This window comes from Lepidochelys olivacea (genome assembly GCF_965140295.1).
Source record: "Lepidochelys olivacea isolate rLepOli2 genome assembly, chromosome: 13".
Lineage (NCBI taxonomy): Eukaryota > Metazoa > Chordata > Testudines > Cheloniidae > Lepidochelys > Lepidochelys olivacea.
In genome coordinates this window covers 16,911,531-16,938,922 of record NC_140423.1, presented here as the reverse complement: position 1 = coordinate 16,938,922, position 27,392 = coordinate 16,911,531, and the positions used below count along the sequence as shown (strand labels likewise).

At 45.1% G+C, this 27,392-nt stretch overlaps 1 protein-coding gene across 2 annotated transcripts in view; it reads right to left on the bottom strand.

The window, feature by feature from the left end:
• The window catches only part of LOC311529375 (opsin-5-like), a 46,378-nt gene extending 23,083 nt beyond the window's left edge, over window positions 1–23,295 (bottom strand). Inside the window, exons 1-3 of one of the 2 annotated variants that reach the window (XM_084645333.1) lie at window positions 23,211–23,295; window positions 17,183–17,349; window positions 2,227–2,314 (exon numbers count right to left, since the gene is read on the bottom strand). In XM_084645333.1, coding sequence (XP_084501459.1) covers window positions 2,227–2,314 — 88 coding nt within the window. In that variant the 5' untranslated portion in view covers window positions 17,183–17,349; window positions 23,211–23,295. Of the gene's footprint in view, window positions 1–381; window positions 449–2,226; window positions 2,315–17,182; window positions 17,350–23,210 lie in introns of those variants that run through there. The other variant, XM_084645334.1, reaches the window with a different exon arrangement.
• Window positions 23,296–27,392: the final 4,097 nt, after the last annotated feature.

The following is a 27,392-nucleotide window of genomic DNA, read 5'->3' as shown; positions in this document are numbered from 1 at the left end:
AGGTTTAAACAACCCGAACAAGCTAGGTTGTTTTTCTTTTGCCTTATGGCTGTTGAGCCTTCCGGGGGCAGTTGGGACACATTTTCAAGCTTTTCGTCCACCACAAGAGCCAGAGACTTTGTTGAAAGGGGCGATTTGCATGTAATCACATGACTGCACATGGCTGGGCTCTGTGAGAAACACCAGATGTCACAAGACTTGTGATTAAATCTTGAGCGCTGGCAACGCTGCTGTTGGGAATCTTTTGGCTTTAGAATAAACTGCCATCTAAACACACAAGAATGAAAATACAAGGACTTGACCAGCCTGGGTTTAAGCTGTGGGAAGGGTACAGAGGAATGGCACAAGGCAGGCTTGTTGGTCAGGGGACAAAATTCTGACCTAGCAAGTGGTCTTTGAGATGTAGGGCCTGGGTGATCCATGTCTAGGTCGGGAGCCCGTGCCCGATCGGACACCCTGGGTGATCACTTTATGTCACAAACTCTTTTTTCCAGAGGCATCCAAGCCATTAATCCTTCTCTCCCTGACAGCAGAGATCCTTTGTTCGGTGCATCATTAAGCATCTCCTAGCCATAGACAGAAGACACGCTGATTAATTTACCTTGCTAGCTATTGAAACCTGAAATGGTCAAGTCATTGAGAAGGCAGCTGTGTGGGACAGTGTGTCAAATCCTGCTTTCAGTTAAACTGGTAATTCTACTGGCTGCAATGGAGTTATTCCACTTTTTCATAGAATATCAGGGTTGGCAGGGACCTCAGGAGGTCATCAAGTCCAACCCCCTGCTCAAAGTAGGACCAATCCCCAATTTTTGCCCCAGATCCCAAATGGTCCCCTCAAGGATTGAACTCACAACCCTGGGTTTAGCAGACCAATGCTCAAACCAGTGAACTATCCCTCCCTGAGAACAGGATCTGGCTCTATGAGTGCTGGGGAAGCCCAGCATTCGTTTGCAGATTATCCTTCATTTTCTTTCAGGATTTATTCACCTCTCCCCACACCACAGTGTGTACCACAGGGCTTCACTCACAGCTCACACTCATTCCTAGAGCTGGGCGAAGAGAGCTAATTTCTTTCCCAGAGGATTTCAGTATTTTGACATCTGGTTTTGTTTCAGTGAGGAACTAAATAAAAAATTCCAACATTCTCTTCAAAAGCGAGTGGAGCCCCAGCCTCAGGGTGGTCCACCTGGTGAGCTGCCCTGCAGTCACAGACCCTGCAAGCCCTGGAGTTCCCATCCCCAAGGCAGTCTGCAGGGGCGGCCTGCCCCAGAGCCACACGCCCTGGAAATTCAGGCTCTCCAATGGTGCACCACATAGCTGCCCAACAACCAGGAGGACAAGCTGGCAGGGAACCAGGCAGGCTTCTTACAGAAACCCCAGCTGAATCCCATTGGCACTTTGGCCAAATCGAACCATCTCCACAGAACATTTTGATTTTGCGGAATTGACAAATTCTGCCAAAACATTGTTTTACTGGAATTTTGCTGGCCAGCTTTTCTCCTTACTTTCCTCACTGTTATTTTTACAGACAAAACACTGCTTGTCTTACTCATGTGAGCAGCAGCAGCCCCATGGGAATCTATGGCATTGCTCACTTTAGCCAAGATTAGGCCTTGTCAAAGCATGTCTTTACACCTCAGTTTCGCTTATTGGCTTTCAGATGTCACCAGTGCCTCCTGCTGATAGTGAAGAGCAGCTCAGAGGTGTGCACACTCCTTGAGCTTAATGCATTTTGCATGCTTGAAGCTAATAATAATGCTAAGTATCTGAGGCCTGATCCTATTCCCAATGGCTGGCTGCAGTAAGAGTTGTATCAGGGCGTTATATATCACTCTTCAACTTCAAAGCATTTTAAAACTTGAATACATCCTCACAAGCCTTTGTGAAGGAGATATGTATTATTAGCCACATTTTGCACGTGGAGAAACTGAGGCCCGGAGCACTGATGTGGTTTGCCCAAGGACCCAGAGGAAATTGGTTTCAGGAGTAGAACCCAGAAAGTCCTGTGCTCATGCCACTCGTCTGTGATGGAGGAGAGTGTGAGTGGAGTGAGCGCAGATGGACCCAAGGGATATGGAACACTTTTCTGGAAGTAATAAACTATTAGTGGACGTGAATGCAAGGTGCCTGAATCTCCCTGTGACAGACATGTCAGTAGCTTGTGCCATGCCATCCTTGATGGAGATGGGTGTGAGATCACCTGCATAAGAAGAAGTCTTTCCTTACCAAAGAGCAAATAGAGTGTGCCGAAAATCAGGTCTTCTCTCTCTGATAAGGTGGACGTGAACGCTGAGGAATCAGAGGCATTTCCCATCTGCAAAACAGAATGCAAATGTAAGGGGAGGTGAATTTTGGTTAATTAAGGAATGTTCAGTTTTCCCTCTTCCTAGGGGAGCATGGCTGTTGGAAAGACACATTTTTGGCATGAGGTCTTCCTCAGGCTGTGGATAGACAAAAGTCAGTGGCTGGAAACTGCATGCACATTGCATGGATGCTGTGAATAAAGGGAGTGGTGCAGTTAATACAGAGTGTGGTGCTCAGCTAACTGGCTGTGCAGTGGGCGGATGATAAGATCAGGCTGGACTGCATAGCTGCTGGTCATCTCACTCAGAGCATGGTATAGTTAATTACAAATTACACTGACTAGCTGCAAGTTAATACTTTTTAAAAGCATCTGACTTGGATATTTCACATGACAAAAAGGCCACTCGCTGATTCAGTTGCCATGTTCCTCCCCCTGGGTGAAACCTGGCCCCATTTAAGTCAATGGGAGTTTTGCCCTATTTTAGCGAAGTGGTTTTATATCAAGCATCTTTCTCATCTGCCAGTGGGATAGGGCCTGACATCCATTTGTTGCATGTGTTAAACTCATGAAGATCGCAATAGACTATACATGCAAGGTGACGAGTAGAAATAAAATTGAAGGGCTAGGTTTTCAGCCAAGCCCAAGGCAGCCTCCAAATATGCATGGCCACTTCTTTGCATGTGCAAAACCCTAATTTCCACCTATCTGCCTGGTCTCTGCACACTGATAGCCATTTGCACATGCAAAACACCCCCAGAATCACTTTTGTTAGGCCAATCAGTTGCTCATACAAAAGTGGTTGTGCTGAAAACATGGCCCTGAGTGGCTGGTTATGACTTTCTGCCCACACAGGCAAGAGGTTGGTTATGGTATACATAAAATACAAATCAATGTCTTTCTGATGGATAGATTTATCTGCCACAGTTGGAGAAATATAGCACCTAAACCCTGGGAAAGAGAAAACTGCTGTTTCCTTTGGCACCTTCTGCTTCTCACTCTCCCTTCCCTGTTTATTTCCTGAAATTCCATAAGCAGAGGAGTTATAATATTGGGGGCCCATTGTGCAGTTTTCAGTACCACTTTTCAGCGGTTCGTCCATCTGAGATAAACTGAGATGCCAGACCTGAAAAGGAGCTTTGTGTAAACTCTAAAGCTTGTCTCTTGCACCAGCAGAAGTTGGTCCAATAAAAGATATTACCTCACCCATCTTATCTCTATGAAATGAGAAGCCAATAAATTTATTATACACAACTCTTTCAGGGAGAATGTCAAGCCCAAGGTTCTGTCTATTGTGCATGGCCACTAAAGGGCTAAGAGCTACCTGCCTTATCTGTGAATACAACAACCACCTGCAAAAAAGGGTGGGAGTGTAATTCCAGGAGGCATATTTGCGCCCACGCAAATGTAATTGTGCATCTACAGTTAGGTGCAAGTGCAAATATTAGCTCTTGTGGGCATGGAGCAGGTAATTAGTTACCCACACACCAATACTTATGAATTGCTGGTGCAAAATAGCAGACTCAAACATTGTGGGTGCAAATTTTGAGCCCATACTTTTTGCTGGCACAAATCGTATCTGCAAAAGTGAGGCCAGCCAGCTGGAACTGTACTCCCCAGATTCTATTACACTTACCAACAAAGGTTTGCTCTCGTATCCTTGTCCAAAATTTTCCTGCCCTCACGGTTGTGCACTGTGATAACCTGGCCTATAAGTGGCTGCATTTCACTGGAGCTGTTTCTATAAAATGTGGGGTATTTTGGTATGAAGGCCCCTATGGAAATGTAGGAATGTATGACCCCCTGGTCACATCACCCTATCCTGCCTCCTACTCCACTTCATACCAGATTGCTGCCTCCCAGGGGACTTAGGGGATACCAGGGTAATCAGTGCCCACTGCAATGTTGTGGTATTTGTCGTGTGGACAACGCTGGAGACTGGACTGCAACCACACATGCCACTGAGCAACATTGTTAGTTGTCTGAAAACATAGGCTCACTTTGCAGTGGCAGTCAAAACAGCTAACAAACGTTAGGAACCATTAGGAAAGGGATAGATAATAAGACAGAAAATATAATGCCACTATATAAATCCATGGATACAGCCACACCTTGAATACTGTGTGCAGATCTGGTTGCCCCATCTCAAAAAAGATATATTAGAATTGGAAAAAGTACACAGAAGGGAAACAAAATAATTAGGGGTATGGAACTGCTTCCATATGAGGAGTGCTTAATAAGACTGGGACTTTTCAGCTCAGAAAAGAAACCACTAAGGGGGGATATGATAAAGGTCTATAAAACTATGAATGGTGTAGAGAAAGTTAATAAGGAAGTGTTATTTACCCCCTTCACATAACACAAGAACCAGGGTTCATCCAATGAAATTAATAGGCTGCTGGTTTAAAACAAACAAAAGGAAGTACTACTTCACACAACACACAGTCAACCTGTGGAACTTGTTGCCAGGAGACGTTGTGAAGGCCAAGACTTTAACAGGTTCAAAAAAAGAATTAGGTAAGTTCGTGGAGGATAGATCCATCAATGGCTATTAGCCAAGATGGTCAGGGACACAATCCCATGCTCTGGGTGTCCCTGAGCCTCTAATTGCCAGAAGCTGGGAGTGGACGACAAGGGATGGATAACGTGATAATTGCCCGGTTTTGTTCATGCTTTCTGAAGCACCTGGCATTGGCTACTGTTGGAAGACGGGATGCTGGGCTAGGTGGATCATTGGTCCGACCCAGTATGGCCATTCTAACGTTCTAATCTGGCAGTAACCACTTTCTGTCACTATTGACTTGAGCTGGACTCAAACTGATTCCTCTGTTTCGAAAGGCTCCCCAACCCATTGCCTAGGCCCAGAATCATCCAATTCCCTTCTTTTAAACTTTCCTGTTCCTGAGCTTCCTGGTTTCATCCAAGAACCGAGCAGAAATACAGTTTTCATTATATACAACCCAGACAAACCCAGGTGCACTGTGAAACATGCAAGAAAGCCTGTTCCTGGGAGATTCCCACTGCAAAGACATTCAGGACTATTGGATGCTCCTCTGAGCTGAACCACCAAACCTTTTTCAGATTCACTTACAGCTAGTACATACTAGCCAGTTCTGTCAAAGATGGTGGGCCACCCTTGGAGTTAGCATGAGGAAGGTCCTTGTTGAAGGCCAGCTGCTGATCTGGTCTGAGCTCCCCTGGGTAAACGTTATTTGCTAAGGACTGATAATGTACTCAGCCCTGTGCAGGACAAAACCAAAGACAGGCCCTGCCTTCAGCAGTTTACACTCTAAGCATAAAAGAAGGGGTTAACTCCTGCTCCATTTAAGTCAAAGGAGTCAAGATTTCACCCAAGATGCTCAGGAAGACCCAGAGGAAGAGGTAGGTTTAAGGTTTGATCCAAACCCCACTGAAACCAGTAGGAGTCGTTCCATTGATTGCACTGGGCTTTGGATCAGGCCCTTACCTGTGAGCAGTTGTCTTACTGTGGGGTTTGGGGTTTGTTTCTATTAAGCTGATGGCATATTAAAGGTTGTTAGCCTCATGGACTATGTGGGTCTGTAGATACTTCCCCCGAACAACAAGGATTACACAACGTTTGTCCTCCGGTTTCACCCACGTCCTCCCTCCAGCCAAACAATCAACTTTGTATTCAGTTAAAGAGTGTGTCCTGGATTGAAAGGCAAACAGCTAAAGCGCTGAAGGCAATTTAATAATGTGGTCTCTGGTTAAGTCTCCATAAGCATTGTATAAAACTTATTTTGTTGATGTTGCTTGATTACTCTTGTCATAAATATAAAGGGAAGGGTAAACACCTTTAAAATCCCTCCTGGCCAAAGGAAAAACCCTTTCACCTGTAAGAAGCTAGGATAACCTCGCTGGCACCTGACCAAAATGACCAATGAGGAGACAAGATATTTTCAGAGCTGGAGGGGGGAGAAACAAAGGCTCTCTCTGTGTGTGTGATGCTTTTGCCGGGAACAGAACAGGAATGGAGTCTTAGAACTTAGTAAGTAATCTAGCTAGATATGCGTTAGATTCTGTTTTGTTTAAATGGCTGATAAAATAGCTGTGCTGAATGGAATGGATATTCCTGTTTTTGTGTCTTTTTGTAACTTAAGGTTTTGCCTAGAGGGATTCTCTGTTTTGAATCTGATTACCCTGTAAGGTATTTACCATCCTGATTTTACAGAGGTGATTCTTTTACTTTTTTTTTCTTCAATTAAAATTCTTCTTTTAAGAACCTGATTGCTTTTTCATTGTTCTTAAGATCCAAGGGTTTGGGTCTGTGTTCACCTATGCAAATTGGTGAGGATTTTTATCAAGCCTTCCCCAGGAAAGGGGGTGTAGGGTTTGGGGAGGATTTTGGGGGGAAAGACGTTTCCAAGCAGGCTCTTTCCTGGTTATATATCTGTTAGACGCTTGGTGGTGGCAGCAATAAAGTCCAAGGGAAAAAGGAAAATAGTTTGTACCTTGGGGAAGTTTTTAACCTAAGCTGGTAAAAATAAGCTTATGGGGTTTTCATGCAGGTCCCCACATCTCCACCCTAGAGTTCAGAGTGGGGAAGGAACCTTGACAACTCTCTTCAAGCACTTTTGTGATGGGTGTAGTACAAGAACCTGTACAAAGTAGAACAGAATGTTCTGCCCCATCAAAGCTGCTGTTTGTTCATTAACTCAGTTTACCTAGAAATCCAAGGCCAGATCTCAATGTGACGTGAATCAGTCTAGCTCTACAGCTATCCACAGCTAGGCCAATTTACCCAGTTGAGGGTGTGGCCACAAGTTTTAGAAAAGCAAGACTTTTCCCACAGGAAACAAATTATCATAATTCTTCTCTTGCAACAAATGGGCCTTAATTTTTATTTTTCATTTAGGACAATGGGATGCCAATAAAGAACACAATACGTCCCCATCTTTATTCGCTTCTGGCCTGTGCCTGCAGCATCTGCCATGACCCCACGTAGCCTGCAACCTCGCTGCCTCCTTCAAGTCCCTCTTAAAGGTTCACTTGGTGAAGGTACCCTCCAGCACTGACCTGTCTTGCTTTCACCCATCTCTATCACCAGATTACATGCTGCAGTAACAAACAAATGATGCCATTTTATTCTGAAATGATTCACTCCAGTCTTTACCTTTGAAAAAAAGAGACCTACTTGGCTGAGGCCACCCAGAGAGGGAATGACAGAGCTGGGAAAACAGCATCAGGGCCTGATTTTCACAAGTGTTTTGCACCAACAGTTCCAGTGGATTTCAATAGGAGCAGAGATTGCTCATCACCTCTGAAACCCAGACACCAAGAAGCTCTCATCACTGTGGGCCAGATTTTCAGGCACACAATATGTGGAGCATATACTTGTGTACCCCGATTTACACCTGCAAACGTCAGCACACATGCATGCATCAGTGTAGAAAATCTGAGACTATATATCTAATATATACAGGGCTAAATTGTGCTTGTCCCTTCACACAGATGCACAGTGGTGCAGGAGAAGGATACAAGGAGTCTGTCCCACCTTACAGAGTGCATCTCAGAAGTAGGCACAATTGAAGTTCTGTTGCTTTGAGGAGCTCAGGGACTGCTCCCTCCCTGCTCCCATGGAGAGCACCCTGTGGTGCCTCAAAGGGGCCATGGTCCCATCTTCCTCCATCTTACCAGACCATAAAGTATGACTGGCATGAGGGAGAGGGCATAATTGAGCATACCACAAAGAGATGTAGCTTGTAGGTGCATTCCTAATGCTCACAAAGAAGTTTTATGGGGTGTTGTGCTTTTTAGTGCCCACCCTCTGCTGGTGCGACTCCACCTCACCCCCACTACAGTGATACGCCTTCAAATCCTGAGATCCTGTAATGATTTGTAAAGAAGTAACCAGTGAGCATTCAGTAAAATATGTCCTCATCAGGATAATCGCACACACAGCCATGCTGCTTGATTCTAGCTGCTAAAGGCATTTTCCATATGGCCTCCTATCTTACAGTCCACCGAGGGTTGGGTCACCGTATGTGGACACTCTGCCATTTGCTACCCCTTCCATGAGTTGCAGCACCTCAAGTGCAAAGAGGCTGGATTCCAATAAATGCTTTTTGGAAAGAGATGATGCTTCATACATTTAAAAAATCTTCTGCAGCCAAGGATGTATGGCTGCATCTTGAAGGTGCACCAAGTGCCAGTATTGATACATCAGGCTTAAGGTGTTTTTTAATGATTATTCTTTCTCATGCAATTCAACTAACTGCTATCCTGTGGGTAACAGCAAATTCCCAGGCCATGAAAGGCTACAGGATTTGCTCCTGACAACCCAAATACTAGTTGTGGGGTTTATTTTAAACCATTTCTGTACCCAAATGATTGCACAAACTGCTTCATGGAGATTCCTGCTCCATAACAGGACTTTGATTTTACAGTCAAAAGGGGTTAAATTAAAGGAATTGTCTATTTTATATCCTTGGAGCCCACACTTTTTTTAAAAAAAGTCTTCTTGTTTCTTGCACTATACACCAGGGGCCTGATCCTTAGCAGGTGTAAATCAGCATTGCGCTACTGAAGTCAATAGAGTGACACCAATTTTATACCTGCTGAGGATCTGGCCGCAGTTCTTCATTTGATGATGTGGTGTGAAACTTCCAAAACCATTCACACACCAGCGGGACCTTTTCTAATTTTCCATTGCCATGTGATATCTGAAATGGCACTAGAAAGAAGATGAGGCAGACACATCTGTTTTTGAGGAACTGTTGAATCACCTTCTGTCCCCACATTTCATGGCTGTTTCTGGTTGGTAATTTGTTTGTTTGTTTGTTTGTTTATTCCAAGTACTTCCTCATTTAAAATCCTGGCAGGATAGACAGTAAGCTTGCTGATATGGGTGTATTTTTAAAAAAAAGTTATGTTCACTTTCTTAGGATGCCTAAGTCATCATGTTTTATTGGTCTAATTATTTATTTAATTATTATGTTATTTCATGCAGCTGAACCAAAGGTTCCAAGGTGCTTAGAAAGTTAATAGAGGGTAGTAAAGTGGAACGTTTGATGCTTTTCAGAATATTCACTCCCTCTGCTGATAACAAATAAATGGAAAAATATTTTACTCATTTAAAAAAAAACAGGGGAGGAAGGGGAGAAAATAATGAGATAATTATGTTTTAATGGCTGCTAGCCTGCTTCTGGGATATTTAATACCTGCATTATTTCTGTTCCTTGCTCTCTGCCCTCCACATGTGTACCATATGAGCCCCTAATAAATAGGAGCCATGCCAATGAATAATAGAACCACAGGTGTTCTAAAAGGAATTCAGCTGAAGACAACGTGAAGAGAGGGCTCCCCATGTGCTGGGCAGGCCAAATGACACCAGCACAAACTGTCGGTGGAATGAGGAGCTCCCACCCTGCGATGAAGTATGAAGCCAGAGGTGATATGTGCTGAAGGTGTGTTAGGTGAGTTCTCCTATAAAGGCTGTCCCAGAACTAGTGCATACTGGAGGTAACTGGACAGCCAGCAGTGTGTGTATGTACACCCCCCCCCCTCTGTTGTTGTTGTGTCCCCGTCCCCCCCCCCCCGGCAGAGCAGCTCAGAAGAGCGGGTCCTAAGCAGTGTACTGAGGAATCACTTATGAGATCCATTTGACAGATAGTGCTATCCTAGATGCATGACTAGTCCATCCCCCAGTGATGTGAGAGAATATTGAATACACAGTAATAGCTATCTCCAAAGAGAGAGAAAGTGAGAGTGTGCTGGAGAGCTTCATCCTTGCAGCTCATTCAACCTGGCAACAGCTTTTCTGTGTCTCTTCATTGCATTGATTAGCTGGGCCCTATTTTCAGAGATGTGGGATGCAATAGAATATCCAGACACTGGGTTTGAATGCTCTGGTTGAAAGGACATTTAAATGCTGAACTGAGTTTCCACGTGCAGGATTTAAATGTCTCAGTAAGGTGACAGCAGGTGTGAAAATGATAAAAATTTGGCTCCCTGTCTCTTTTTGGATCTTGAATTATTTAGGAGGCCCCATGGGGGTATAACCTGGACTAATGGGCTGGAACTGAGAAAGGAGAAATGTGAACTGAATATCAGGAAAAACTTCTTGACAGTGAGTTGTGTCAAGCATGGTATTGTCTCCAAGGGGAAGGAGTGGAAACCCCAGTGCTTAGAATTTTAAAGCTGGACTAGACAAAGAAATATAAATGTACTGTAGGGAACAATCATGCATTGCTCTCAGGGATATGGGTTGGATCTATTCCGCCTTCAACTTCTGCGATTCTGCAAGCAAGATAAGTAGTATTACCTCCATTTTACAGATGGGGAAACTGAGGCACAGAGCAGTGGCGTGACTTGCCCAAGACTACAAAAGCAGTCAATATCAGACTGGAATTCACGGTTACAAATTCCTGACTGCCAGTCCTGTGCTTAGTCCACTAGACTACACTGCTAACTGGGATGCCATGAAATTGCTAACAGGCTTTTATCTGCAGCATTTCATTTAAGACACAAGACTACCTAGAGGATAACTGTTGGGCTAATAGCTCTGTGGGGTACAGTATTTCTTTTCATGGATTACTGATGACATTAGATCGCACAAATGGAGCAACCACAAATTGTTATTTATACATGGGTAAAAAAGCCAGACTCCCATCCAAAACTGCACTCAGACAGATGAACCTAACTACTTCAAGTAGCAACTAAATTGGCTTTGAGTGTAAATCTATTTTAAGGCACTAATTTGGTGTTAAGCTGCCAATAGATCCTGCCAATAGATCGTCATTCCCTGATTTACTGGTCCCTGTACACCACTTCACTGTGGACTGTAATCAGTTTGGCCTTGTTCATGACTTTCTCAAGACATTGGGTTGGTTTTGCACACAAGTCACAGGGTTTTTATAATTCGGGTAGCTTTCTCCACCAGTCATCACAAAGGGGAGTCAACTGGGAACATTTCAAAGGCTTTTTAGGTTGGACTGGAGATTAGGGTGGAGGTTATGCTTTAGCCAGCCAATAAAAATGCTTTCATGATCAAATTACTCCCATTGGATTAATGTTCAAGTACTATGAAAATGGGGAAGCTGCCTGGAGAAATTAGATCGAATGCTGGCCACGTTAGTTAGGGTGAGTTATGCTGTGACAACTGGGCCTACGAATTTACCCAAATTGTAAGCTCAACTGTCAAAATTATGTAAAAGTTTATAACATTACAATAACCTAGAATAGCAATAACCAGACCTCAGTGGTTCAGGGGCCAAATTAGTGATCAACATTATTCAAAAGAGCCACAGTCGTGTGAAGTCATTGTTTCATTTACTATAGTATGATATAGTCATATTTAATCAGTATGACAGGAAATATTTAGTGTATATGTGTATATATGCTCACAGCAAAATGACTGACCAAGTATTATTTTATCAACTACAATTGGTTAACATAGTAAAAGCATCCAGATTGGTTAATAACTTAGATTGGTTAATAATTAAATCACACAGAGTGTTTTAATATCATGTTTTGGAAAGAGCTGCAGGAGACATATTAAAGAGACACTTGTGGCTCATGAGTCTCAATCTGAGAAAAACAAATGGTGATGGGAAAAGGTATGAAAAGAAGACAGAATAATTGAATTAGTCTAAACAAAAAGGCCAAGCTGACTTGATTCAAGGACTATATTGACATTATGCTCGTTAAAAACAGGAGCTGTGGAGCCAGAAGTTAATCAACCAAAATTGGTGTCTTGGATATTAGGCCTAATTGGTGAACAAAATAATGAAGGGATGGGCTATTCCACCCATCGCTCCCTTTTTGGTTCCAAAAAAGAAAGAGGTTTTGTAGGGAAAGGACAAAAAGAAGAAGAGCTGGAGGCAACTGGAGCAGGCTTCACCAACCATGGCTGCCACCCGCACCATTTCCTAGCACCACGGGTTGTCTTCATCCTGATCCTGAGAGGTGTTCTGACCAGAATGGGCCAGAGATAGCGAGACCCAAATGACATCACCATCCCTACCAGCTACCGCTGAATCCCAAACACCATGTGGGATGACAGTTATTGCTATCTCTGATACCATCTAAGAGACTGTCACACAAGGGGGCTTTTCCTTCTAAGATTGGGCTTTAATGACAACAGCAGTAACATCTCCAGCCCACCTCAACTAACTTCTTCTCTTTTCCCCAGAAGGATAGTTATTACCATCGTGGATACTGTCTAAGAGACTATTAAACACAGCGGGGTTTCCCTTCTAAGGACTCTCTCCCACTGAAGGAAAGGGAACAAGGAACGTTGTTAGAATGAAAACTTTATTTAATATTTTACATTTCAAATGCTTTGACTATTTTTCCTTCTTTTCTGTATCTTTAATAAAAGGTTAAAAGGAGTTTTAATGGTGTATCTGCCATGGTGCTAAGCAGGCTGAGGTCTCTGTATACATGGGGTTCTCAAACTTGGTTAGTGGCTTGTTCAGGGTAAAGCCCTGGCAGGCCGCAAGACACTTTGTTTACCTGAGCATCTATAGCTCCGGCTGCTCACAGCTCCTAGTGGCCGCAGTTTGCTGATTTTGCACTGAGAAAGAACCATACAAATATAGAACAGGAAAGGACTTCAAGAGGTCCTCTCCTCCTTCCCCCACTCTCAGGCAGGATTAAATGTAGCCAATCCAGATGACAATTTGGATTTGAACACAGATTAAATTTCACATGAGGGTAGGTCACCAGCAAATCTGGGTAAAGGGAGGTTTCATCTCCTTTTCTTTGTGTTTTTTTTCACTAAATATTCATCAGATTGTTTTGAATGCTGCTAAGATTGCCACAGGAGACTGGAATCTCGCTGTCTGGCAAGACACACACAGACACCTAAGGAATAGGGGCCCCAGTTCAGTCAGCAATGGAGAAAGGTGCCTTTGTCCGTTATTGGGAAATGCAAATAAACCTGCATAGTCTGTGTCTGCCTGGGAGCTCTCAGCACCCTGGGGCTGATGCAGATGTTTAATCCCTGGATTAAAGCTTTAGCAGACATAAATCGAGAAAAGAACATTAAAGGCAAGCAGGTGCAGGGGAGATCTTGGGAAGGATCTTTGACTCCCAAAGGATGGCTAGGATTTGGCAAAAGGAGATGTGGAAGGAGGAGTGTGCCATTGGGATATATTTGGGGAAAGGATGGTTGCTTGCCTAATATCCCATAACACAGGGAGGTCTGCCCAGTGCCCACTGAAAGCAGGGCTCTCAGGGCCAGGATAGGGAAAGGTACCTTTCTTTCCACCTGAAAACTGCTCCATTGCAATGGGTGTTTATCTACTCCTTGCTTCAGGTCAAACCCTTTTCCGATGCCAAGGAAGCAATCATTGACCCACGCTTCAGGATAGCAGCTCCTGGGCCCCTGTGGAAGACCAGAGCACACGGAGCTGACAAATCCTCTAGCCTTCCTCCAGCCCACCTTGCCCCTATGTGGGCACTCCAGGTTCCATCCTCCTCCCTTTCATGCAGCAGATCCACACCAGCTCCACTGTGTCTGGGAGAACCTCTGCATCCAGGGAGAGGAAGGGGCAGGATTTGTCCCTTGGAAACACCTTCAACAGTGCCAAGGGAACAAAGAGCTCCCCTAACTAGAAAGATAAGGGATGCAGCAGGAACCCCTGGGTGACATTAATAAAACCAGCTCCTTCCAGTTGTTTCCCTGCCCCAAGTTCAGAGGATCTGTGTGACCCAGAGGCACAACAAGGGCACGATTTTATTTTGCTGTAAGTTAGGCTGCAACCGGTCCCCTTCCCCCTCACCTCATCCCCACCAGGCTGGAATAGGGGAGCTGCCTTTCTACCCCACACCAGGTCAGGTGCTGAGCACAGCTCTGCTGAATATAGATATTTGGGTCTCTACTGTAAAGCTCAATAAAAGAAGCAAAAAAAATGTTAACACATATTTCAGTAAAAGCATTTCCCACTGAAATTCCCTACTGAGCTGCTGTATCTGCACAGAATACTGCTTTAGGTTCTAATGACTGTTAATGAACAAAGCAGGAGAGAGACCAATACAGCAGCTGAGACATGCAAACTTGGCCACTGCACTTGTTATGTATAACACCTTGTTCTGCAGGACAAACACATGGCATCTTCATCACAGGGAACAACAAGCCAGTTATTAGCTCCTTTGACAACAGCCATAGCCAAACTGTTGTGCTGCTGGCAAACTCTCAGATCCTCAGGAGCCCTTTAGTCCTGATTAGTGGTTAGGCCGCACAAGTGTGAATATGATCTTAAATTAAGCACAACCCCCTGCTAGTCATCCTATTGAGTCTGAAGAGCCTCTTAAAACCTGTCACATTCATTCACCTTTAGTCTTCTTCCCTGCTCTTTGTTTGATAATGAGAAATAAGAACTGAACATCCTATTTAGAAATGTCCCAGCCTCATGAATGAGGTTGTACAGTATAATGTGTCCAATTATGAGACACAGTGAGGGCATGTGTGAACAGCAGGATGATGACCTGAGCATATTTGTTCAGGTTTTGCACTACAAAAAAGCTATCCAGTCAAATTGTTCTATTCCAGCCAAACTCCAGCTACAGCTGATCATCTCAGACAATGATGTCAAACTTCTGTGAAACAAGGCTTTCGTTGTGAAAGAAAAAGAAATATTTACAGGTGATTGGGGCTGTTTTTATGCAGTAATGGAAAGAAAAGGCTAGACCCCAATATAGACACTAGCCTTCTGCTTCCCAGCTCTGTGCTGTATCTGCTGGACTGAGCCACCTCCCTACAGAATAGCAAATCTATTAAGTACAATGATGATGGCTAACTTAAGAGTCAAAGAGATGTTGTGGCTAGTGCACACATTCTGGTCACGCATTGGAACAAATTTTTGTCCAGCGTCAAGCTGGGTTCTGATTTCATGCACCCAAACCCTACATCTTTTTGTTCTGTGTTTATCCGGCACCTAGCACAATGAGGTTCTGGTCCATGACTGGGGCTCCTAGACACTACTGTACTACTACTAATAAAAATAATAATTAGTTTGTGAATCAAGTAAAACTCTTAGCTGGTTGGCCAGTTTGAAGTCACACATGGCTTCCTGTGTGCACAGAAGAGGTTCATGCTCACTTCTGTAGGTGAAATCAACTGTGTTTACAGAAGAAAGTGTGAAAAATTAAGAGGCCAGGCCAGGTCATCTGAATTATAGTAAGATCTTCTGCATTTCACAGGGAAAATTTAAGCCTCTGCTAAAATCCTCCAATGCAGCTTCTACACTTTAGCTGTTGATTTTCAAAACCATATTGTCACAGGCAGACTGATCTTTTAAGGGGAGTCAGGTTCAGCCTTACCTGTGAAGATCAACTATTCTCCCAGCTGATCCTGATCAGGTAGCCTTGGGTAATGTTGGACCCTGCTGAGAAGGTGAGAGTATTTGCACAAAAGATTGACAAAGCTAATCCTCCTGGGGTTTGGGAGAGAGTTGTAGGAGATGCCTGAAGTAAGACAGAGAGAAGGCTAACCTACAAGCAGATGCTTTGGGCTGCAAACTGGAGTTGATCCCGATTAGGGGAAGAGTCTCCAGGGAAGAAGTCCTTATGGCCAGCAGCTCAGGAAGTGCCAGGCCTCCAGGGAGACAGCCTAGGGAGGCAACATCCTGAAGGAGGAGGGGGAACTGTAGAGCCTGATGATGGTGGAGAGTTTGCCAAGGATGGGGCAAAGAAAGCATGGAAGAATTTATTTGTTCCTTTTAGTTTGGACAGTGTTATCCCAGAATGGGGGGATTATAAGTGACCTGCTTGGAGGGCTGAGTCAGGGGAAAAGTCCAACTACTGCAGGGCTGGAGTGGCTATCAGAGGGGTGTGCCAAAGGAGAACATGTTACACCATGCCCAGCAACAAGGTGGTGTGCTGGCTGGTGAGTCTCTCTTTTACACGTGCATGTATACTACAGTTATGCGTGGAAAAAGACATGTGCATGTATAGTCATGTTAATTTGCTCAGTCATGCACATAATTGCCTCTCTGCACATAAAAAAATACCCCAATTTGTGAGGACAATTGCATGTACAAATTAGGTATGCAACCACAAAGGGTTTCTGATGTGCACTTAGAAGAGTGCACTTTTGACACTGAGGCTTAAAATTTCATTCTGTGTTAATAAACTGGTAGTAAAAATATGAAAGAAGAAAATCAATTAAAATTTGCATCCTGGAGGTCTTCTGTTGTGAAGAACATAGAGCTAGTGTCAAAGAAGCAACGCCAAATACCATAAGTTCTACTTAAAGAAAAATACTGCCTTATTAGTATGTGCTTTACCCTTACATGGACTAATAGCTAATATCATCCTGCTTCTCTTGTATTGTCGTGTTTAATGAGTGTTACTGTTTGTTCTGCAGTTATTATTTTGGGAATATAATAGTTCCTACTGATAATCCAGTGCATCTTTGTTTGAATATACTCATTTGCATGACTGTTGGTTTTTAAAGCATTTGTAATTCGCAAGTGTTAGATTTATTCTGTTCCCCCTCCCTGTTCTTCTGAAGCTTTCCTAACTACTTGTAATGCAGTGGGAAATGTATCTGTCACAGGTGTTTCCTCAACAGCAGAATACATCCAGGAGAGGGTTATTATAAGTCTGTGAGGCCTCCAACCAGGTTTCAGAGTTGTTCTGGGCAGAGTGGAAACTCCCTGACCCTCCTTAGGTAATTGTTCACTTAGCATAATTACCTATATACACTGAGTACATCCTAAGAAACAGAATGCAAAAAGTCACTATGTGCTGTGTTTTCGGATTAAAAGACAAATGAGATCTGCACAGGAAATTAACGCAACCAATGTTAACTCCATGAAACTGCCTACTTGTTCTTAGCATGTGCTAAATAACCAAGAGAATCAATCCACTCCTCACTCCTTCCACATGTATATCATGCTAAGTGCCCCTTACCTTTCTCACAGGTTTTTCTGCATTGATTTATAGTGAGAATGACAGTCCCCTCGCTGTGTCCTCTGTAAGACTGATGGAAACTAGAAATCCAGCAAGCTTCCTCTTGTTAATTTCCAGGTCAGATGGGTGTGATCTGCAGATTTACAGCTTGAGAGACTTTTTTCCTCCTGTAAATTGTGAGTGATAGTGAGATTTGAATAGATGGGGCTATTTAATCCACGTCCACAGCATGAGTTCCAGCCAAGGAGCACCCAGGATAGATCAAGAAATTGAGTGCAAAGGTGGCTTTAAATCACATTTATGCACCCACAATCCTGGGTTGTTCTGTGCTGTACCAGGCTTCCCGCATAACTAAAAAGCAGCCTGAAAACTGCTGTAGGATTTTTTTTTCTGGCTGCCAATTGCCCCAAGGGTCCCACATAAACCTCAGCCACACCCCTTTCCTGGCCACAACCCTCCTGTGTAGTTGCTGCTCTTTTGGCCAGTTACATCCTAGTGCGTTCAAGGACCTGGCTTGCTGTGTCTGTTTTTTGTTTTGTTTAAGGAGAGTAAACAAAAAAACCTTCATAGCTTTCCCCCCACCCCTTTTGCTGGAGCGTGTAAATGTGTTAGTAAATGAAGCTTGTTGGATGACAGAGACAAATAATCTGAGTTATGCCAATGAAACCCCCAGGGAGGTGATTGGGGCTGCACCAGCATAACAGGAGAGAATCTGGCTCATTGTATTTAACCAGGGTTTCTGGGTCTCTTTTAAAAATGAAATTTCATTTTTGACATAGACAAGGTATTGACTTTGAGATCTGAGCTACCTGCGAATGCAGCAATTGTTTTTGCACCAAGTTTTCTTCACTCAGAGATTCAACTCCACCTGAATTTTATCCTTTTATTGAGTGTGTGCAGTTGGCTCATTTATCTGAATTTCCACTGAAGAAGCCAGTCTTGTTGCAATGGAATTGTGGCAATGAACACACAAAATCCTCTCCAATGAGGAAGGGAAATGTTTCCCAAGCCTCTTCCATCTGCCCCATGCAGCCTTCATATGCTGCCCTCAAATCCCTTCCCTCCTGTGCCATGACTGCAAAAAACTGAAACAAATTGGGTTTGTATTTCTTTATGACGGAGAAAGAGAGGCTTTTAAAATACTATTTGTTTTCTTGCCTTTAAAAAAATTAGCAGGTCTGGTGTTCCTTCGTTTTGCTGGAGAACCACTGGGAGATCTCAGTGGTTTATTGCTCTAGTACCTTAATTGAAGGGGTGAGGATTCTGGATCTTAAACAAAGGCTTCCTTTAGCCAAAAATGTTAATTATCAATTAATGATAAGTAGTATTAAAAATGTTATTAAAAAAAACCGCTTTAAGCAGCCTCTTCAAAAGACACTTAATAGTACAGCTATTACTCTCTTGGATCTTGTGATGTCACCAGTTCACTAGTGCTTGAGTCATTATAGTCTGTCAGCCTAGACAGGTGCTTTTTAATGTAAAAAGCAAGCAGAAAAAAAAATGGAAAAACCTCTGGGATTAACTTTTTCTATCACAAAGAAGCAGAGAAGGGCATAAGGCTAAGTTTTCCCACCTCTTCACATCACCTTTAATGAATTTCCAAATTGCAGGAGCTCTCTTACAGCACAATGGCACCCAGCTGGGCTCTCCTTCTGACTTGAATGCACAGAAAGGAGCATGAGAACTGAAATGAAAACACTGCTTTTTAAGGTGTTTTCAGAATTGTCAGAATGAAAAAGCTACTTCACAGTATTTAATTTCACAGCTAATGACAACCCAATCTCACTGTACTTTGTATGATGAATGTCCTTAGGAGTTCACCCCTCACTTCCTTTTGCATCTAAGCATTTTAATTGATGCTAAGGCTAAACTTATTAGACCCCCAAGTTATAAGATCCACAGTCTGACTGTGCTAATGCTGGAAACGTAAGGTAATGGTTTATTTTCCCCCCTACTATGTTTTATTAATCAACTTTAAATTCCTCTTTGGAATTTCATTAGAAAGTGACTCTTCTATTTTCTCAAAAGCATAACAGATAGAAAATGCAAGGAACCTCCCAAAGTCATATATTTAGATGTATGTATTTGCATATGTGACTTGCCTGTGTATGCACTGAAGTAAATGCACACACAATGGGAAAGTTAGATGTCTAATTGGCTGCTTGTTAAGTTACAGCCCTTGTGTATGCAAATATACATTCAGTTTTGTTTGTGCAATTAAGCATGCACAGTTCTGAACATTTGGGCCTGTCTGTGGCCTTCAACTAGCACAGCTCAATCTAGTTACTTCCTGCCAAAAGCAGCCTTTGAGGACCTAGCAACTTTATGGACCTTACAGCAGCTAGCAGAGAGGCCAAACTGCTTGAAGAACTTCTGGTGGTGAATCCCATGGAAATAATAAGATCTGGGCTGTGTATTGCTATAGGAAAGCAAATTGGACTGGTATTGTGCTATAAGGGGACTAACGGTGAAGTTCCATGAGAAGAACTGGGGTGCTGTTAATGTATTTCCAAGGCACTGCCTTAGGAGACTGCAGAATGGTGCAGCCATGGGTCATGCTGTGGGAACATGGGCCAAATTCACCCTCAGTGAAATCTGATGTAGGTGAAAGAGAATCCAGTAGGGGAGGAGGTTGCAGATGTGCCAGATGCCTGCACTCTCCCTTCTTCTATGATGGGGATGAAGGTATGCATCGGTGTAGAAAGGGGAGTGGGTAGGATATTCAGGGAGTGCACTGATTCAAGGGGTCAACAGGCAGCACTCCTATGCAGCTCTCAGGGGAATGTAAAGCTCCTTCCCACAGTAGGAAACATCACCTGGCCTCCCTTAGAGTAAGAGCAAGAACCTTCACTGGAATAGGGAGGTGCATTTATACTTCCCTGAGCCAGCTCCAGTGAATCTGGCTCACAGAATGCAGCCCTTCTGTAGCTTCGTTAATATAATTGGAAACATCTTTTTATTTAGTGCTAGGCAAATCATTTCATAGAATCACAGGATTGGAAGGGATCTAGAGAGGTCTTCTAGTCCAGTCCCATGCACTCGAGCCAGGCTGCAGGACTATTTAGACCATCCCTGACAGGTATTTGTCTAACCTGCTCTTAAAAATCTCCAAGGATAGAGATCCCACAACCTCTCTAGGCAATTTATTCCAGTGTTTAACTATTCTGACAGGAATTTTTCCCTAATGTCCACCTAAACCACCCTTGCTGCAATTTAAGCCCATTGCTTCTTGTCCTATCCTCAGATGTTAAAGAGAACAATTTTTCTCCCTCCTCCTTGTAACAACCTTTTATGTACTTGAAAACTGTGATCATGTCCCCCCTCAGTCTTCTTTTCTCCAGACTAAACAAACCCAATTTTTTCCAATCTTTCCACATAGGTAATGTTTTCTAGACCTTTAATCATTTTTGTTGCTCTTCTCTGGACTTTCTCTAATTTCTCCACATCTTTCCTGAAATGTGGTGCCCAGAACTGGACACAATACTCCAGCTGAGGCCTAATCAGTGCAGAGTAGAGCAGAAAAATTATTTCTTGTGTCTTGCTTACAACACTCCTGCTAATACATCCCAGAATGATGTTTGATTTTTTTGCAATAGTTTCACACTGTTGACTCATATTTAGCTTGTGATCCACTAGGACCCCCCCCCCGCCCAGATTCCTTTCAGCAGTACTCCTTCCTAGGCAGCCATTTCCTGTTTTGTATGCGTGCAACTGATTGTTCCTTCCTAAGTGGCATACTCTGCATTTGTCCTTATTGAATTTGATCCTGTTTACTTCAGACCATTTCTCCAGTTTGTCCAGATCATTTTAAATTTTTAATCCTATCCTCCAAAGCACTTGCAACCCCCTCCCAGTTTGGTATCATCTGCAAAGTCTATGCCATTATCCAAATCATTAATGAAGATATTGAACAGAACAGAACTATAGTTGAGTAACCCTAAATATTCTTTACCTCCTTTGGGGAGTGGGGAGTAGAGTCCCTTACCCCTTCCTACCTGACCACAGAACTGCTCCTTTTAGAATAAAACTGCTTAGCCACCTACTCTTTGGACTTGCAAAGCAGCTGTTGAATTCGATTTACGCTCCATTGCTCAGCCCAGTTCTGGGAAGAGAAGGTCTGTGAAAGCTCCTTTCCCTCAAGTTAATCAGATTTCAGAGATAGAGTTTTCCAAGCAGCCCTTGCTGCAGGTGCATTTGTAGGAAGCCCAGAGGTTCCGCGCTCCAGACCCTTTTCTTGCGCTCACAGAGGGAACAAAATGCTGGCACATGGGATAAAAGAGAGAGGGCAGCACCCCGTGCCCAGATCCAGCGTCAGGGTGTCCGGTAGGAAACAGACCGTGAGTTGGAATTCACAGCTGATCTGCTGCACCCCTTGGTCTGTTTCGAAAGACCCTATGTTTCGTTGTATACTGTAGGGTCTGATCTCTTCCTCACTAGTCTTAGCCTTTCACAGCTGCTTTCCCCCGCCCTTCCAATCTGCCACAAGTCCAGAGTCTTTCCTGCAGGGGTAAGGGGACCTGCTGCAGGTGAGACCCTACTGAGCTCCAGTTTATCTTTCAGTAGTGAATAGGAAGGATTGATTTGCGAGGTTCCTAGTAAACGGGGGAAGCCAAGCCACAGCACCGGGCTGTACAGCTAGGAAGTCCGCCGACATGCTTAACAAACCACAGAACTGCACCCAGATGGGGAAAAATAGCCCCCTGGCTGGAAGGTTATTGGACATTTAGAGCAGGGAACCGGGGTGGTGGAGAGAAGGGATTTCACACACACCCCCACCAACAAATCAATTGTTACATAGCTTAACATCTCCTAAAGTGGGGTTACCCCTCTTCCCCACCCCCTAGGGATAAGTCAAGTCTTGTCTCCATCTGGTGCAGTCAGAGCTCTAAGACCCCTGCAGCTCCTGCCCTCGGGGGGACGCACCCACCCATGTCCCTGCTCGGGCACCCGCTCGCGCTCACTCCCACAACAAAAGATGCTCTGGGGAACATGAGGCCACAGGGGAAGCCCCAGGTTGGCGGGAAGGGGGGGTTGGGTGCTCGCTTTCTTTCTCTCACACACGCAGCCCCAGTTTGGGGTGGGGAGGTGTCCCTGACACACCCAAACACACCCAGCCGCAGCTGGGGGAAAGGGGTCTTACGCACAGTCCCAGACGGGGGAATCTATGACACACGCACAGAGCCTCTACGGGGGGGGGGGTCTCTGACACACCACACCCAGCCCCAGTTGGGGGTCTCTCTCTCTCTCTCTCACACACAGCCCCATACGGGGGAAAGGGGTCTCTCGCACAGCCCCAGTCGGGGGAGGGGGGGTCTATGACACACACACACAGTCTCTCCTTGGCGGGGGTTTCCTGTGACACACTCACACCGCCCAGCCCCAGTTGGGGGGTCTCTCTCTCACACACACACACACAGCCCCATCCGGGGGAAAGGGGTCTCTCGCACAGCCCCAGTCGGGGGAGGGGGGGGTCTATGACACACACACACAGTCTCTCCTTGGCGGGGGTTTCCTCTGACACACTCACACCGCCCAGCCCCAGTTGGGGGTCTCTCTCTCTCTCTCTCTCACACACAGCCCCATACGGGGGAAAGGGGTCTCTCGCACAGCCCCAGTCGGGGGAGGGGGGGTCTATGACACACACACACAGTCTCTCCTTGGCGGGGGTTTCCTGTGACACACACACACACCACCCAGCCCCAGTTGGGGGGTCTCTCTCTCTCACACACACAGCCCCATCAGGGGGGAAAGGGGTCTCTCGCACAGCCCCAGTCGGGGGAGGGGGGGGTCTATGACACACACACACAGTCTCTCCTTGGCGGGGGTTTCCTCTGACACACACACACACCGCCCAGCCCCAGTTGGGGGGTCTCTCCCTCACACACACACACAGCCCCAGCTGGGGGAGGGGAATCTCATGCGCACAGCCCCGACTTGGGGGAGTCTCAGACGCGCCCCCCCCCCCGCAGCCCGGCTGGGGGGAAGGTGTATCCCACAGCCGCCGCGCCAGCCTGGGGCCCCCCTTTACCTTTCCCGCGTGGGCTACTCCGCGCCTCGCCCTGCCCCTCCGCCGGGCAGCCCCGTCCTCCCCAGCGCCAAACTTTTGCCCGCTCCGGCGGCGCCCATGGCAGCGGCTGAATTGGGGCGCGGGGTCCGCGCGGGCTCACGGGGCCCCGCTGAGCCCCTTCCCCGCGGCCAGGGCCATCAGCACCCGCAGCCCGCGGACAGCGCCCGCAGCCGCCGCCGGTGTGCGAGCTCCGCCGCCCGCCCGGGGAGCCGCAGGCAGGGGCTGGGGAAGGGGGCGCAGCGCGGAGCGGCCCCGGAGCTGGGCAGCGTGGGGCTGAGGGGCTGGACTCTGTCCCTCTGCAGGCAGCGGGGCTTTGTGGGTGGCCCCTCCTCTCGCCGGGAAAGGCAGCTCTCTGCCTGAGCACCCCAGGCACGGAGCCAGGAAGAAGGGGTGGTGCCTCGGCTAGCACCTTCCCGCCCAGGCTCCCGCAGCACTTTACCACCCCCCGCCCCCACCGCAAACGTGCTATTGGAGAGGGGGAAACTGAGGCACGGAGCGCTGACGTGAGCCTTGGCAGAGCTGGCAATAGACCCCTGGAGTCTTGACGCCCAGCCCCCCCCCTCCCCCGCTCTAACCATGCCAGCCCCCTGCCCTCCAGGTTATTTGGGATTCTGCATTAGTCAAGGATGCAAATTGGGAACTGGATCCCCCCGCCCTCGGGCGCTCCAACCCACCGTTCTGCCTCCCACGGGACTTTCAAAGAATCCTAATGGGGAAACTCTTCAACAGGGTGAATGAAGTGTCCCTCGCTGCTGCGGGCTGAGATTAGGGCCAGTTTCTGGTTTTCGTTCAAAGCAGTTGGCCCATCCCTGCTTGGCACATCCCTAGGCACGACTATCACTTACCCGCAGCTACTGGGCCTCCTCTCTACATGAAGATCTTTTCTTTGCTTGCCAATCAGATATGGGAGCCATTTCAAAAATCCTGCTGTTCATTTTCAAAGCTCCAGACAATGTCAGTGTTGCCAGCTAAGTGAGATTTGGGTTCTTAAACGCACTTCCAAAGGTACTCAAAATCCAGTTAACTGCACAGCATGCTAGACATAGCTCAGAAACAGTCCTCTTATGAGAAGATATTTTTATGCCCTAAACAACATGATAAATAGAAACACAGGCTATTATAATCTCATAGATTTTATTAGTTGTACTCCAGAAACACAATGCAGTATCATAGAATCATAGAATATCAGGGTTGGAAGGGACCTCAGGAGGTCATCTAGTCCAACCCCCTGCTCAAAGCAGGACCAATCCCCAACTAAATCATCCCAGCCAGGGCTTTGTCAAGCCTGACCTTAAAAATATCTAAGGAAGGAGATTCCACCACCTCCCTAGGTAAAACATCTGCAGCTGGCCAGGGTCACCAGACTTTGGCTTGTGGGGTTAAAGCTATAAAATAGCAGTTTATACCTTCAGCCAGGCTGCAGCCCAGGCTCTGAGACCCCACCATGTGGGAGGGCCCGGGAGTCCGAATGTCTATGATGCAATTTTATAGCCCTGTAGCCCAGCCTAAGTCAGCTGACCCAGGCCAACCGCAGGTATTTTATTGCAGCGCGATGATACCCTTACAGGCCATGGCCAAGTTTGGGACCCCATTGTGCTAGGCATTTCTTCATACCCATTGTATACCCAAAGAGCCTATGATTTAATGTGACAAAAGGTGTGAGAAAGGAAATATTATCCCTATTTTACAGATGGGGAACTGAGGCACAGAGTGATAAAGTGACTTGCCCAAGGTCACTCAGGAAATCTGTGGCAGAGCTGGAAACTGAATACAGATCATCTGAGTCCCAGTCCAATGCCTGACCCACAAGACTATCTTAAAATGCGGAGTCTGAATTACAGAAATTATCTGTTAACAACCTGCTAAGGTATCTTTGTGTGTGTGTCTCTGTGTGTGTGCCCGTGGGTAATTGCATGTATATTTTTTCCTGAAGATTTAGGCCAATAGTTATAGGCAACTTTATCTGAGTATTTTCTAGCTTTTTGTGTTTAAATTATAGACTATTACATTCTTTTTACATTCTGTTTCCCACCACATAAAAGCAAATAACTGAACTTTTAATTAGGACCTTTTTTTTAAGGAATTCAGCTAACTGGAAAAAAAAAACAGGAGTACTTGTGGCACCTTAGAGACTAACAAATTTATTTGAGCATAAGCTTTCATGGGCTACAGCCCACTTCATCAGATGCATAGAATGGAACATATAGTAAGACGATAGATAGATATATACAGAGAAGTGGAAGTTTCTATAAAAACTGTAAGAGGCTAATTAATTAAGATGAGCTATTATCAGCAGGAGAAAAAACACTTTTGCAGTGATAATCAAGATGGTCCATTTAGACAGTTGACAAGAAGGTGTGAGGATACTTAACATGGGGAAATAGATTCAATATGTGTAATGACCCAGCCATTCCCAGTCTCTATTCAAACCCAAGTTAATGGTATCTAGTTTGCATATTAATTCAAGCTCAGCAGTTTCTCTTTGGAGTCTGTTTTTGAAGCTTTTCTGTTGCAAAATTGCCACCCTTAAGTCTTTTACTGAGTGGCCAGAGAGGTTGAAGTTTTCTCCTACCGGTTTTTGAATGTTATGATTCCTGATGTCAGATTTGTGTCCATTTATTCTTTTGCATAGAGACTGTCTGGTTTGGCCAATGTACATGGCAGAGGGGCATTGCTGGCACATGATGGCATATATCACATCGGTAGATGTGCAGGTGAATGAGCCCCTGACGGCGTGGGTAATGTGATTAGTTCTTCTGATGTGTCACTTGAATAAATATGAGGACAGAGTTGGCATCAGGCTTTGTTGCAAGGATAGGTTCCTGGGTTAGTGTTTTTGTTGTGTGGTATGTGGTTGCTGGAGAGTATTTGCTTCAGGTTGGGGGGCTGTCTGTAAGTGAGGATTGGTCTGTTTCCCAAGATCTGTGAGAGTGAGGAACCATTTTTCAGAATAGGTTGTAGATCTTTGATGATGTGCTGGAGAGGTTTTAGTTGGGGGCTGAAGGTGACAGCTAGTGGCGTTCTGTTATTTTCTTTGTTGGGCCTGTCCTGTAGTAGGTGACTTCTGGGTACTCTTCTGGCTCTGTCAATCTGTTTTTTTCACTTCAGCAGCTGGGTATTGTAGTTTAAAGAATGCTTGATAGAGATCTTGTAGGTGTTTGTCTCTGTCTGAGGGATTGGAGCAAATGCGATTGTACTAACTGTGTAGTTCCTAAGTAGGCAAACCCTCCCAAATAGACTTGAGCCATCCTCATTAATACAGTACTGTGTACATCAGAGACACAGCTATAGCCTTTGTTGGCTTGTGTGCCAAAGGCTTTTTTAAGCTTCTAAGTAAACAAAAGATGAGCTGAGCAATTAACTACAAGTCCCAGGAGGAACAATCCTCCATTGATGGAAAAGTATCCTGGGATGTTGGAAATGTTACAAAGCTAACACTAGATGAGGCCATATTTATTCTAAGATGCAGCAGCATGTCACACATCCACAGTGCAAACTGTCCCAGTATGAGCATCTTTGGGTGCCAACTGGGACAGTGTAAACAAGAAAGCACTCACCAAGCAGGTTACAGTTTGAGACTGGGAACATACAATTTGGAGAACTCTACTCCCATATCAAATCCAGACATTAACCTTATTGTTAAGCCACTTAGTGACAAAGTTGTAAGTTGCTCCCTTTCAAGTCAACGGCAACACATATATGAGGTGGGATCAGATTTCAGATCTTTGAGAAAAGGTTAGGCTTGTTTCCTCACTGTCTTTCTGTAGCTGAAGTTTTATATCTCCTCATATGCTACAGACACTTGCAGGCAAAGCCAATGGTTTTATACCCCACTTTGGCCAGATGCTCAATTTTACTATGGGCTAAGTGGCTTTGCACATACATTTTGTGCCTCCATATTGCTTTAAAATCAGGCTCTAAATTAGTTGTCCAGCAGCTACTTATGAGAGGGTATTTTTGCTCTTGACTAGTTACATGTTTTTAAAAAGTAGTTAAAAGGTTCGAGCAGAGCCTGGAAGTGAGGATTCCTGGAATCCATTCTTGATTCTTCTGCTGAATTTCTCTGAGACATGAACTAGTCTGTGTCTCAGTTTGAAAACAAAAATATGGGGAGGGGGGGACAATTTTGAACTGGATCCTGAA